Raw genomic sequence first — 15399 nt, 5'->3', positions numbered from 1 at the left:
AGCCCCAGTCGGAAATCTGCAGCCACGGGTTCCCAGGCCAGGTGCAGCAGTTCAACCCAGGACTGTCAGTTGGGCTCCGCATCCCTGGAGCCGCCTCATTGGTACAAAGGACAGGAGGAGGCTCGAGGTCAAACTCACGCCCAGCAGAAAAATCTGCACCATCTCCAGGGGCCGAGTCACCCAGCTGACAGACCTCAAGCTTCCCAAGAGCTGACCTGGCTCCCGTGTGAGTGGGACCCCAGACCAGGCTCACTAGAGTAAGGAGCCCATCTGGTATCTGAAGTCCACTGGGGACACAGCCCAGCACACGGGGCCAGGAGGCCTGTGACAGCACCATCATCCTAACTTCCCAATGGTTCAGCTCCAGACAGGATGGGGAGCGTCGCGAATCGATGGCCGTTTGCTGAATCAGTCCCTTGTGCCAGCACGAAGCAGCTAGAAGTTGCAAGTATAGGAGAGACTGCAATGCCCACTGCTTGGGGGAACTGATTTAAAAGGAGCCCACCATGATGTTTATTTTCAGGGCAACAAATACAGGGTGAACTGCTGAGGTGGAGTTGGTGGAGAACGTGCCACCCACGGGCACCATCACCAGAGTGTGTAGCCCTCCAGGGGAACAAGCTGCTGGGTGCTCAGAGCAGATGGTAAATCAAATCAAAGGAAATTTGGAAGAAAGGACCTCAGGAATTATTTCAGCCCACTCCTGTCTTCAAGCATGACCTGCAAAAATATGTCAGATGATCCTTTTTCTTTCTCTGTAGGTTTCAAAGAAAGATCCCAGGGTGTCATTGGGTAGCATGTTTCCTCAATGCGTCACTAACAAAGATGTGCTTTATGGAAAATAAACATAACTTCTGGCCCTACAGTGGTAAACTCAGCCAAATCAATGAAAAGTAACCAGTCAGACTGATCGGCATTCACTTTTCAATGGGCTGCTGTTGGGAAAGTGAAGTTCAGACCTTGAGACACACCCTGGTAGCAGGAGACCTTGCCTGAGAAGTGCAGTCCATGCAGGGCTATGTCTGCATTTCCTACTCTGCCCGAGTTTGACCGCTTAACTGAAAATGCTCATGTCACAGGAGCAAAGGAGTTGGGCCTGGAGCAGCCCAGAAACCAGAGGTCATAGGCCTTCAACAAACCATGAGCACCCCCAAAGGAAATAAGTGCTGCCCGAGACGCCCATGGCCCTGGTCTCCTGCCTCCTGCACTTCCTTCCCCACAAGAAGCCCTGGCTCTGGCCTGCTTGCTGGCAGCTATATTTCTAGGAAAACAAAAAATATAGCCTCCTGACTTCTCATCTGGCATCAAACGACGAGGCAGCTGAGGCACCACGATCCACGGCAGAATCCGCAGGGGCCCTGAACAGCCTTCGGCAGAACCAGAGCTGTCAGCTTTGCTATCGTTATTGGCATTCAAGAAATCTAGGCAGATGGGCCAATCTAAATATTCTGGAATTGCTGGTGGGACTGCAAACTAGTACAACCTCCTTGGAAAACAGTATGGAGATCCCTCAACTGAAAGTAGACCTGCCATTTGATCCAGCAATCTCACTACTGGGAATTTACCTAAAGGAAAAAAAGATATTTTATAAACAAGACACTTGCACTCGAATGTTTGTACCAGCATAATTCACAATTGCAAAGATGTGGAAACAACCCAAGTGCATTAACACATAAGTAGATTAATAAATGCAGTATATGTATACCATGGAGTACTACTCAGCCATAAAAAAGTGGTGAACTAATACCTTTTGTAACAACCTGGATGGAACTGGAGACCATCCTTTTAAGTGAAGTATCACAAGAATGGAAAAACAAACACCACATGTACTCACTACTAAATTGGAACTAACCGATCAGCACTCGTGTGCACATATGGGAGTAAAATTCAACGGAAATCAAGCAGGCGGGAGGGGAGAGGTGGAAATAGGTAAATTCACACCTAACGGGTACAGTGCACACTATCTGGGTGATGGACACACTTACGACTTTGACTCAAACTGTGCAAAAGCAATTCATGTAACCAAAAAGTTTTGTACCCCATAATACTCTGAAATTAAAACAATTTTAAAACTTAAAATAAAATATAAAAATAAAAAAAATAAATATTCTGGAATTTGTAAGGATTTTATGTAGCTTTTACAGAAAGAGAAATATCTCAAGTCCACAACTATCTCCCCAGCACCCCCCAGCAACGGGTCCCCTGGAGGCACTAATACAGTCCAAATTAGTTCAGTCTCAACACCAAGGCTTTTCCCAAAATCCTCTTTAATAATATATATAGCTCACACTGCCGCAATCAATATAAAAACAGTTTTCCTGATTTTGTATAAATTAACATGGTGAAAATCACTATTATCGTGCATCCAGATACAAGTACCAAATGGACCAAAGCCAACTCACAGTGAAGAGAAACATTTGAGAGCAACAACAAACACAGAAGGGACATGGCACGGTAACAGCCGAGCGTGCTGACACAGGCAGGTGCACAGGACCCGAGGACCACGGGGGGCGGGTCATGAAGCGCCAGTGCGGGGCGGCGGTGAGGTGAGAAAGCGCCAGGTGTTGCAGCGCTGCAGGTGGGTTTTTGCAGAGGATGCTGTTTCTCTTCCTCCCAACACACCCGACGGAGACTGAGGAGACTCTATCCACACTGACCTTCTCTCAGTAACTAGCTGTCATTTCACTCCGATGTTCTGCTCCGTGCACTGTCCTATAACATTATCCCTCGATTTTCTGTCCTTCAGACCACAGCTCGCCTGGCCAGACCCCTTCCCAAGTGCACAAACCGCGAGTCAGAGCGGCCCGGGCAGCTCAGGCACAGCACCCAGATCTGGTCCGTTTGGGCGGCTTGTAACTGGTTATATCCACGGTTTGCGACAGCCCCTCTGCTCTCTGCCGCAAGATTGTCGGCACAACCATGTCAAACAGGGTCTCAAACAGGAGGTCCACATTGTACCCGGTTTTGGCGCTGGTCTCGAAGCACATCTGCTCAGCGGCCGGCATGTCCTTCTCATCCAGCATCTTGTACTTCAGGATCTTTTTATAAAGGGCCACCGCGTCCTCGGGCTGCACCTGCTTGGGCACCCTGGGAGGGGCACCGCCGCTGCCGGCCTTCCCGGGGCTACACCCTTCCTGCTCCGGGCTCTCCGGGGCCCCCTCCTCAGTGAGGTCCACCTTGTTCCCCACGATGGCGAAGAGGCAGTCCTTGCTGGCCGTCTCGGTCAGGCCGAGGAACCTGTCCTCCAGCTCCACCAGGCTCTGCGGGTGATTCACGTCGTAGGTGAGGATGACGGCCGCCGCCCCCCGGCAGTACATAGAGCCCAGGCCGTGGAACTGCTCCCGACCTGGGGGAGAAGGGGGAAAGACAGACTCGGGTTATCTCTCATCTCAGGACACGCCCACAGCCACCACCCCCAAAGGAATGGGGGCCCAGTGCATGGGAGATGGAAGGGATAGCACCCCAATGTGCAGAGAAAAGCGGTGACTGGCCAAGGCCCCAGGTTGAGTTAGAAGCTGACCCAGGAGCTCAGGCCTCCGACCAAGATGCAGCAATGTCCTCTCTGCTCCCTCCCTCCTGTCGGGGCTGCAGCTCCCTCTCACCGACCCGGCCCAGCCCACCCCACCGTCCAGGCTTTGAGAAGGACAGATGGGCGGTTGTCTGCAGACAAGCCGGGAGCGAGATGAACTCCAGACTTAGCTCACTGTCAACACACCGACAACAGACCTGTCTTCTTGACCCCTGAGGCTGGGAGGGAACAAGGCCGCCGGGCACATAACCAGGCAGTACCTAGACTGCGTGTGCTGTTCTCTCTGCCCCAGGAGCCCCAACCTCACGAGGCCCACGTGGGCACACAGCTTCCCACCAGGGGAGTCAGGTGTGGGGGAGTCTCGCACAGCAGGCTTGAAGGAGGCTAGGCCAGGGCACTGGAACCTCTGCCACTGTCCTGGCTGCAAATGCCCAAGAACCAACCCCCCACCCCGTACTCCCTGCCCCCCACCCCAGACAGTGGCTAGAAAATAGAGTTAGAAGGGCCAGGGCTGTTCATACTTTCACAGCACGATCACCTGATCCTGCCAACCCAGGTTAACAACACACTCCCCGAAGGTAGCACCAGCACATCTTGGTCTCCTGTGCCTATCCCAGGGCCACACAGACCCCAGGGGGCCACCCCAGGTCACCCCTCCCAACCCCCAACAGGCAGCTCCGGCCAGCTCAAGAGTCATCCTGGAACTTTCTATGGAATTCTGTGACTTCTGCCATGGCATGACCCTTCTGGGGACTTGGATCTGGAGGACGCACTCCTCCAAGGGGAGCAAGTCCAGGCCAAAGCAGGTGCTCCTGGGACAGGTGCAGCCCCCAAAGCAGGGGGAGAAGCCCCAACATGGGGCCAGGCCATTCCCAGCCTGCTGCAGGGCCTGGTCCTCGCATGGTGTGTGCCACATCACAGGGACGTGCTCTGAGCAAGCAGCCGTGGGACAGCGGCATCTTGTGCTGTGGCTTTCACCTGCCTCTGGGAGGAGGACGCTGCCTCTCTCAGGAGCCCTCCCTGTGGGGGGTAAGGAGCTTTGCAAACAAACACTCCTGGTGACAGAAGTGGTTTAATCACCAGTGAGCAAACCCCAAGTGAGACCTTCCAACCACAAAACCCCTGCTCCACACCACACATGCCCGAGGGCACATTTTGGAAGAGGAATGAAGAACATCCCGAATCAGGTGCGACCTCCCTGGGGAAGACTCCGCCCCAGAGGGAGCCCCCAGGGGAGCTCTCCGCAGACAGCCTCTCAGGGGGCCCCTGAGGCCAAGCCCCACAGCACCCCGGCTTTGGGGGCTCTCTCCTTCCTCCACAGGGTCCCAGGTGGCCTCCCGGGCCGCGCCCTTAGACCAAGAGGTGGGCGGCAGAGTTGGGCGGCCACTGGAATCACAAGACCAAATGTCCCTGAACAAGGACAAGGCCAGCTGGCTGTCAGCGTGGAGAGAGGTGGGCACCTCACGACAGTGTCCACGCCCTGTTCCAATCACTCCCGCGGGTAAAGCCAGCCCAATTCTGCTCTTTAAAAAAGAAGCTAACAATTTGGACTTTTCTGAGCCATCTCCCAATTTTTAAATGTTCAAAATTAATTCAAAATGTCCTAAAGATCACATTTAGGTAAACCAAAATGCAACAGTGGCCTGTCATTTGCGGCTTCAAAGTGGCCCCAACGTCTCTCTGAGGGCAGCTTGCCCTGGGTGTATGGACAGGGTTCACCACACAAGGCTCATAACCACCGGGGTCATGAGCTGAATTCAGGGGTCCATGACCTTGAATGGGGAGGAAATTTCGTCTTTATTTTCACCATCCTCTCACTGAAACTTAGCGTTTCCTTCAATTACAAATATTGGCAACAAACTGCAGAAACGGCAATAAGGCACATTCATCACCAACCGAGATGACAGAAAAAACATGTTACTAATGAAATGCACATCAGTCGTAATTTTTAAAAACTTTGTGACAACCATATCTCAAAATATGGTTACCTCTGTGTGCCTAGGTGTCCTGGACACAAAAGAAGGTAGGACCCTCGGTCTACAGGTCTTTGGAGCATGGCTTGAAGGCATGACACCTGCACACACACATTTACATAAAACAGAGTGTCCTTTGCTAATAGACCACTGTTTTCAGCCAAATGACCAAGAAATACAACCAAATTCCACCCCATCCCCAATGCTTCTGAAATGGCCACGTTCTGACACACAGTGCTGAGGCCTGGCCAGCAATGCTGCCTGGATTTTTCAAGGCAGGGTGGTCACCTTGTGGCCATCCCTGGAGAGAGGAGCCTGCAGGACACACAGCCACGTCCTTGGAGAACAGCCATGTGGCCCTACCCACTGGCAGCTGCCGTCCCCCACACCCCGGAGGGCTCCAGCTCCTGCTCCTGCAACACCCCAGACGTTTGAGTGAGCAAGTAGCGGAGGGGGGAGGTGAGCCGGGGGCGGGTCTGGCAGGAGTTGGAGGTATGCGCCCTGCAGCAGTCTGAGAGGCAAAGTGCCAGGACTATCAGGGTCACCTCCCTCTTCTGGGAAAAGCCAGCCTGGGAATTTTTTAGTTTGGGCCACAGGTTACCCTCTTGGCAAGCGGTGTGTGCTCTGGAATCCAGCCCCGGAAGAACAACGTTCCTCCTTTAGCACACCTGTCGCAGCTCAGCCTAAGACACGATTTAACCGCAGGTTTCCAGTCAGGGTCTGCGGGACACCAGCAGGCAGAACCCACGGTGCCCCAGATCAGTGAGCATTGTCCCACCACAGAAGATGACTACCAGGGGCCTTTGAAACCCAAAGTAGAAACTGACAATAGCAGGCAGTAGCTGGAAAAAGAAAGAAAGAAAGAAAGAAAGAAAGAAGAAAAGAAAAGAAAAGAAAGAAAAGAAAAGAAAAGAAAAGAAAAGAAGGAAAGGAAAGGAAGAAAGAGAGAAGAAAGAAAGAAAGAAAAAAGAAAGAAAGAAAGAAAGAAAGAGAGAGAGAGAGAGAGAGAGAGAGAGAGAAAGAAAGAAAGAAAGAAAGAAAGAAAGAAAGAAAGAAAGAAAGAAAGAAAGAAAGAAAGAAAGAAAGAAAGAAAGAAAGAAAGAAAGAAAGAAAGAAAGAAAGAAAGAAAGAAAAGAAAGGAAGCCAGGCTTCCTCATCCTTGCATGGTGCTGAGACTCTCCTTTCAGGCGCACTAATCCCACAGATAGCAATGCAGGCAGCGTGAGGTCTTCCAGGAGCCAGAAATGTCATCAGCTTGTACCCACCAGGTTTCACAAGACAGCGACTGTGGGAACACAGAGCCAGGGACATTCCAGCTACCCCGGAAGAACCGTTTTCACGTCTCTGTCACATAGTTCACTCAGGACAAAGGCAGAGCTGTGTTGATGCCTGTACCTAAAATAGCTTTCCGTTCCAGATAAAAATGTCTGATTAGCCTTTAAAAAACAAAAAAGGAAGCAATAATACAAAACTTTAGTAGCTAAAGAAGGTAGGAGCCGAAGAACCCCATGCCAGCCAGAAAGAGCGAGCAAGGATGGCTCCTCGGTACTCGCTCTGCCCACCAGCCCCGGCAGTTTCCCCCGCTAAAGAATTTACAAATAAGCAGTTTTCATATCTGAAATTCTTAAATGCTGTTTTAGAGATCATTTACAGCTTTTGGGATTGCTAAGGGAGTATTCAGGCTGCTCTAAATGAGTGTATTGTCCATAACAAGACAAGCTAGCCCTACAGGGGACAGAAGTTCTGAATTTAATCCTAACTGAATTTAAGCAGGGACTCTAGTATTCAAGCGTGACAATGAAGATAAAGGACTTGGCCTTCTGCACTTGGCTCTGACAAATTCACAGTGCATCTGAGTCCAGGGCCCCTAGGAATCTTTCTGGTCGTGTGTGGGTGTGCATTGAGCTGCGAGGTTGGACCCCTGCGGATGTACCTGTCAGCACCTGTCGGAGCACGGATCTCCCCTCTCCAAGGATGGGCTTGAACGGGGTGTGTCACATGTCCCTCCCCGGAAACTGGATCAGACATTTCTACCTCTCTCCCCTTTTTTCCCAAACCTGGGTCCCTAATTACCAATTCTGCAGCTGAAGCTCTAGGAATTCTGGTGCTGCCCTTGGCTTGGGCTTCACTGGAGGACTAAACACCCTCGTGGTCCAGTTCTGGGCACGGCAGAGCACCAAGCTGACCCAGAACCAAGGCAAAAGAGAAAAATCCAAGTTGGTTCAAATTCAACCAATGCAGCCAAGGGTCAGTGAGCTGCCAAACCCTGGTCTGGTCCACTGGTCACTGGAGACAGGCTGCCAAGCTTGGTGTGGCACCACTGATACGAGGCCTGCTGGTCCCAGCTGTGGTCAGGTCTGGAGGCAGAGGCCTGACCGGAGGAGAGGGGCCCAGCCTCCACCTCGGCTTCTGGGCTGTCTGTGGGGCCTCGGGGATGGGAGGACTTGGGAGTGACCGGAGTCTGGGGATCCAGTTTGGATTTGTCCATGAGTTATGACACATCTGTACAGCAAATCCACAGGGATCTGTTAAGCTTTATGTTGCCAACACAATTCAGACACGGATGTCCATTAGTCCCGATGGTTAAGGAAAACCAGAATCTGCAATATTTCCGATATCTGATCAGACTCGTTGTGGACAAACTACTAACGTGCAGCAAAACTGACAGGGACACTTACTGGTGAGGCCAGAGCAGCTGGAGAGGGAGGCCCCTGCTCTCTGCAGACAGGGCCCTGGGGGGCAGGTCCCACCAGGCCCTACCCTCTGCAGACAGGGCCCTGGGGAGGGGCAGGTCCCAGCAGGCCCCACCCTCTGTAGACAGGGCCCTGGGGAGGGGCAGGTCCCAGCAGGCCCCACCCTCTGCAGACAGGGCCCTGGGGAGGGGCAGGTCCCACCAGGCCCCACCCTCTGCAGACAGGGCCCTGGGGAGGGGCAGGTCCCAGCAGGCCCCACCCTCTGTAGACAGGGCCCTGGGGAGGGGCAGGTCCCACCAGGCCCCACCCTCTGCAGACAGGGCCCTGGGGAGGGGCAGGTCCCCTAGGCCCCCACCCTCTGCAGACAGGGCCCTGGGGAGGGGCAGGTCCCCTAGGCCCCCACCCTCTGCAGACAGGGCCCTGGGGGGCAGGTCCCAGCAGGCCCCACCCTCTGGAGACAGGGCCCTGAGGAGGTGGGACCAGAGGTTTGCCAGAGTCCAAGGCCTTGTTTTCAGATTCACAGATCTAAGACCACAGTTGTGTTTGTTCACCCAGAGAGCCAATTCCATTCCTTAGATGTGGTTTAGGTTCTGTCTGGGCAAGAGAAGGGGCTAGAAACCAGAATACCAACTTGATAATTTATAACAAGGATGAGCTACTAATTTCCTTAATCGCTCCCAGTATCAGGTACAGGAGATACTAGAATACGGAGGGAAGAAATCTCAGCCTTCACAACGAGTTTTCAGGGTTTATGAGACTCTCGTGGTCTTTCCAGCAACCATACAACATGGCCTTCTCCTTCCCACATTTTACAGAGGGAGAAACTGAGGCACAGAATGGAGCAGGAAGGGGACCACAGACACACAGGAGGGTGGGTCCCGCACAAGGACACTGGCTCCAGGTAACCCATGGAGTCTGCGCTCTAACCACACAGAAGCAGAGGAAGGAGGCTGTGCTGTCTTCAGGTGGCTTGTTCTGGCGACAAACGCTGGCCACCACCCTGCATTCTCCGCAGAACGCAGGCACTAGCAGAGAGCGTCTGCCTTCCTGGGAGTTCTGAAAGGTGCACAAAGAACCACCCTGGAGGTGCCACGCTGATGCCCTGGGTGGGATGGCAGAGGGCACCCCTAAGGAGCCCCGACTCTAGAGACAGACTACATCCAAGTTCCCACCCTGTGACCTCAAGCAAGTCACTTAGACAGTCGGTGCCTCAGTTTCCCCATCGCTTAAATGTGAATAGAACCTGCAAAACGGTGGCTGAGAAACTGAATGGGTGCACACTGGCAAAATGCCCAGAGCCGTGCCTGGCACGTGTTAAGCCCAGAGTGTCTGTTAAGTAAATCGTGAATTAGATTCCTCCCAGGCCCGAGGATAAACTCCACCGTCGGGGACTGCCTGTGTCCTGGTCTCCTCGTCAGTGCCTTTGCAAACTGTCTCCTAGACTGGTGGTCCCTTTATGGTTGACCAATTGCCTACATTTTTCTTATTCTCATGGGATGAGTCTCTCCCCTACTCCTGGGGGTGCTGTCCTGTGCTGCTGCCGCTGACTCGGTGGAGTGGAAAACGGCCCAGAGGCAGCACGAGGAAAGCGGAAGTGAACAGCCCACAACAATCCCAATCAGCTGCCAGATAACTGAAACGTGCCCAAGTTTATCCTCCCGCCCTCCTGAAGCCAAACAGCCCGCCTTTCACCCTGAGTGCCTATCGTCTTCATTTAAATGGTCTAAAAATAACTGAATGGGTTGGGATAGCTGTCAGAAATCACACACAACCTGGGTGGGGAGACTTTTAAAAATACTGTTGCTCAGACCCCTGACTCCAGACCACATGAATCAGGATTGAGAGTGGGGCTGGGCTGTATCATTCTTAGAAGCCCCCCAGGTGAATCTATGCATAGCCGGAATTGAAAACCACCAACTTACCTAGCACAAGTGGGTATAAAAAGGCAGCTATTGAAATGTGAGCATTGGAACCCTCGTTACTTCAGTTCCGTTTAAAAGTAAGCCCCACCAGGAAATACAAGTGCCAACGCAGAGAGAAAGAGGAACTTTTTAGATGAGTTCTCTGCCTGCAAGATCCAGGCAGCCCACCGGACGGGAACTCACAAAAACACCCCTGTGACAACAGGAAGAAAGATAAAACCCAGATCCGCAGACCCAGAGAATCAGAGCTTGATGAGCTTTGAATAAAGTTTATGGTCATGGGACCACCTCCACAGGAAAGATCTAGAACATTCCATCTGCATTTGTGTTTTTAAACTGTCTGATAGTGACTTTAGTTGGAGAATGGTCCATGCACACAACCATCCCCCCTGGGAATGTTTGCAAAGAATAGATGATTACATCTGTTTTAGTGCAATAAGGAAACGGGCCACGAGTCTGCCCAGCTCCGTGAAAGGGGCTGGGGCTATCTGGGGCCAGCTCGGGCCTGGCTGGACGCAGCTGCTCCCCCCATCACCCCCAAGTCCTACAAAGTGAAGGGCCAACGGGGCAGCTGACAGGCCTGGGAACCCACCTGCACCAGAGCTTCTAGTGAAGGAACGGGTGTGCTGGCCGCACCAGGGACACCTCCGCGTGGTGGTTAATTGTACCTGTCAACTCGGCCAGGCCCCGGTGCCCCACCGTTCTGCCCAACATTGGTCTGGACGTGGCTGTGGAGGTATTTGGTAGATGGGATTAGCATTTTGAGCAGAGCAGGCAACCCTCCGTAATGTGGTGGCCTCGTCCAATCAGCTGACGACCTTCAGAGCAAACGCTGAGGTCTCCCAGAGAGGAGGGAATTCTGCCCCAGACGGCGGCACAGAACCCTGTCTGAGGTCACACACCTGTCCTGCCAGCGCTGTCTCAGGGGAAGCCTGACTGCCTGACCAGTACCCTCGGAGGTACTCTCTGTTTCTCCGTGCACGAGCCTGCATGCAGAGCGTCCGGAGACCCCGCCATCAGATCCTTCTTGAGCTCAGCCTCCCCTGTCCCCAGGGGCCCTCTCCCCACAGTGCTGTGTGGCCGTTCTCCCACCCACACGCTCGGCCACGTCTCGGCTGGGGCAGGGCACAGGCTTTCTCTGCAGCCCTCGGAGAAGGGGGCCCTGCTGACACCATGAGTTCAGACCTCCAGCCTCCAGAGCGGTGAGGAATAAATTTCCACTGTTCTAAGGCACCCAAGTTGTGACACTTTGTTACTCATACACTCACTAGGACCGGTGCCCACACCCTTGACAGGCACCAAAGTCCTGAATCGAAAGACAAAAGTTTCCTCCTCTCGCTGACGTCCATGAGGAGGGTCAGGTGGCTGAGAGAAGTTTCTGCTTCCTTCCCCTGCCCTCTTCCTCTTCCTCTTCCCTCCAAAAGCAAGGGAAAGGCAGACCACTGTGAACTTCAGTGACCCATGTCAGAGAAGAAGTTGATGAGGATGGTTCGGATGACAAGGAACTCATCTAACCAGACCACAAAGAGCCAAAGTCAGCAAATCTGCTCACTTCCTAGAAACAAGTCACAGACCATGTAAGTCACACGCACAGAAATACCTACCGTTGCTTCACTGTTTTTAACGCAACCTGATGCCACGAGCACAATAACCTTTGCCCTTAACTTGCACAATAAGAAATGAATCATCCAAGTCCAGTTAGTTGTCTTTCCTGAGACATAAAAGCAGAAAGACGTGGTAAACCACTGAAAAAGTTATCAAGGAAACACTAACGAATTATCCAGCCACAGAAGCCATCGACGGGCTGCATCTTGAGAGGGGAGGCCGTTGCAAGACCTGTGACAAGGGCAGGTGTCCTGTGAGGGACGATGGGCCTTAGGGTGACCGACACAGAGTCTCCCAGATGTGAGGAGCAGACAGAGCAGTACCAGGTGCCTATTTGGGATGTACGATATTCTGGTTTTTAAAATGAGTACAGTTAACGTTTTAAAGCAGCTGACACTTTCACAGCCTCACGACGTGCAGGCGCTGCCTCTAAGCCCTTCATGTGCAGCGTGCAGCCCCCACCAACCCGTGGATCGCAGAGCCTCCAGTGCCCCCCAGCCCCGCAGAGACGCTAGCAGGCAGAGACTAGTACCTGGTCTCGGCTACACGGGCCAAGACGGCAGAGGCAGGACTTGAACTCCTGCAAGCACAGTCCAGGCTCCCTGCTCCTCGCCCTACTGGCAGCCTCAGGTCCTACCTACTCTAGGATGGGGTAGGAAAAAAATGAGTTAGAAAAAAGAATGTCAGGATTTCATAATCGAAAAGAAATAAAGATGAGCAGACCCTGAAAGTCAAGACAAGCATGCAGAGTGGAAAGCGTGAGTCCCCCCGCAGAGCAGCAGGGGACAAGGCCGTGAACGAGCCTCCGTTGTTCTCAGGCCAGGCTCACACTTGTCAGCAGGTCTTATCAATCCCGGGGGGGCTCGCCCTCTCACGGTGAGCACTCTGGGACCAGGCCCCCGGCACCACCCTGGCCAGGTGGGACCCACGATGGTTACATAACACCTACAGGAAAAATGTCATGAAAACTCCATGCCCAGCTGCACCAAGGGAAGACCCCAGCCAACGTCCAACAGCGGGACATTCACAGGTAGGAGTTTAAAAGGAAAAAAATCCCACCCTGCAATATTAATGTTTTTCCTGCCAGAAGGAAGAACTAAAACTTCAAGACAAATTAATTACACCAACAAAGGAGGTGATTTCAAAATAAACTAAAAATTCAAATCCAACCATCCAACTTAGCTGCTTGCATTTACAGTTGCTTTAGTTTTGTTCTGAATAGTCTGTGACCATTAAAAGGCATTAAAAACATAGCTGTGCTTTATGACATAACAGAGGACGATGATTCTTCTAGTCTAGGAAGCCCAGGGGTTTACATTGGTAATAAAATGAAAGTCAGCATTGGGGGACTCAGTTAATGACTCTCTAGACACAGCACTCAACTACCAGGAGTAGTCGGCAAGTATGTAACCATGGTCATCCAAACCCAAGCCTGTAAAACGATACCTATTTCCTTCTTGAAATAAAGAAACCCAAACCCCAAATTATTTCCAACTCATGGAACAGCAACAATCAGGGGAGAGGAGAAGTATGCCAGGAAAATGGATTTTTCATATTGAAATACATACACTAATGTATTTTTACCCAAATCAGCATGTGTCATTTCTATTGTTTCTATTGATAATTTGAAGGAAAAACTAAAAACAAAACATGTATGATATGCTATGAGCCACGCAAATAATTAACTACACATAAATTAATCCCATACCTGTGACTCACGGATTGGGCTTCTGAAAAAATGACTAAGCTTATATAATAACTGGAGCTTAATTCTCAAATGACTTCACTCTTTTCAGACATGAATTTACTAAAAATAATTCAATAACAAAACCAAATAACTCAAAAAGATGTCCTTTAACACTCTAATATTAACAAAAGGAGGCAAATCCAAAGAAAATACACTTACATAACAGACTTAGCTTCAAAAAACAAAAACTCTCACATACCAGCATATTTAATCCAATCTCCTTTACCTCCAACAGATACTCTGTTGTCCTGTGATAATTAATTTTTAGCATGAGATTATCAAATAAAAATTCAGGTATTTGCTAAAGTCTCTACTTATTAAAGTAGGAAAGTAAAATCTCTTTGGGTTTTTAAAAGCAAGTTTTAACTTGTTTCAAATACTAAATGAAGAAAACTCTTTAAATCTAGAAAGGGTTTTCTTGAAATATTAAATTATTTAGAATAGCCTCTTACCTGGAGTACTTCACTCAATAAATATCCCAGTTATTTCTAACAGCTTTACTATACAGAATAGAAGGGTTTTTTCCCTCCTCCATGATATAAAGTCCGCCGAGAAATACACACAGAGAACAAATGTTTTGCCCTAAGGAAAGCATATGAAACCCTTTCTAAAGAATCCTAAGGAAACAAAGATGTTTTATAGATGTTTACCATGCCTAGCTATCTCTTGCTTAACAGGTTGGGTGTATTCTAATAAAATCCCCTGAAAAGTACATTATCTACCAACAGACACCCTGACGTAGAAATGCCTTCAGGAGCAGGTGAGGGGCAACCTGCGGTTACCTAGAATTAATTTTAACAGTGCAAAAACACTTTTAAGAACTTAGTTTATCATATTTAAATATAACAATGTTATGTTATACATAAAAGTAAAATAAAAGTAATTTAAAATAATTACCCAGAATAGTCAAATTCATAGGGACAAAAAGTAGAATGAAGGTTGCCAGGGCTGGGGGAGGGGAGGGGGAGTTGGTGTTTGGTGGGTGCAGAGTTTGGGTTGAGGACGATGGGAAAGCTCTGGAGGTGGATGGCGGTGATGGCTGCACATCAACGTGAATGTGCTTATTAATCCCACTGAACTGTACACTTGAAAATGGTTAAATGGCAAATTGTGTTATATATATTATGCCACAATAAAAAAGTTCTATTTTATATATATATATATATATATATATATATATATATACAGACTCTGATTCAGGAGGCCACTTTGGGGAGAAAGCTGTGACAGTTCAAGCAATCTGTGACCGTTCTCATCCACCCATGATAAGATGCAGAATGAACACAACTCACTCTAATGAAAACCTGATGGTTTGCCGTTCTGCTCCTCACTCCACTGCCTTCTCCCTGATACCCTCCACCCGGCAACAGTTATGGAGCTGATACGGAGCCCTCAGAAGGAAGCTGATGGGCCATACTCGCCAGTGATAGGAACTTCACTGCTGAGCCACTGGGGCTGGGGCTGGCTACATGGTAACTAAACACAGTTAATCAGATTTGAAATCAATTAGGTTTAGAATGTGCTTTTACAACTGCTGTAGAAAAGGTACCCAGCTAAGTAAACAACAGATCAACAAGCTTTGAAAAATGGGAACAGTGTATCCTCAAGCAATCCAGAAATTATCAGCCCAGGCACAATACCACCCAACTGTGACCCGGCACAGCACGCATTGTTCTTGGCTTTTAATTAATGCAAGATCTTCACTAGAAGAGCTCCAGTTACAGTAGAAACTTGGAAGTAGTTAAAACTTCCTCTATTCATCCTGACTTCTCAGTTTTTAGGACAAGATGGCAAACTGGAGAGGAACTGCCTGCTCTAACCTCAGTATTGGTGTATTCTCGGGGACAGAGCCTGGACCTCAGCTTCCACACAGGGGTCCCGCAATCAACGGGACCTGATTCTTCCCAGTCAGCTTGTGTTTCCTCTTCCT

At 50.3% G+C, this 15399-nt stretch overlaps 1 protein-coding gene across 1 annotated transcript in view; it reads right to left on the bottom strand.

The window, feature by feature from the left end:
• Nucleotides 1–2248: 2248 nt before the first annotated feature.
• The window catches only part of RAB20 (RAB20, member RAS oncogene family), a 30806-nt gene continuing 17655 nt past the window's right edge, over nt 2249–15399 (bottom strand). The window contains exon 2 of the mRNA XM_045567424.1: nt 2249–3346. Within this exon, the coding sequence (XP_045423380.1) occupies nt 2814–3346 (533 nt within the window). The 3' untranslated portion in view covers nt 2249–2813. The remainder of the gene's footprint in view (nt 3347–15399) is intronic.

This window comes from Lemur catta, chromosome 13 (assembly GCF_020740605.2).
Source record: "Lemur catta isolate mLemCat1 chromosome 13, mLemCat1.pri, whole genome shotgun sequence".
Lineage (NCBI taxonomy): Eukaryota > Metazoa > Chordata > Mammalia > Primates > Lemuridae > Lemur > Lemur catta.
Note: the sequence above shows the minus strand (reverse complement) of the source record. Positions and strands in the feature narration are given on the sequence as shown.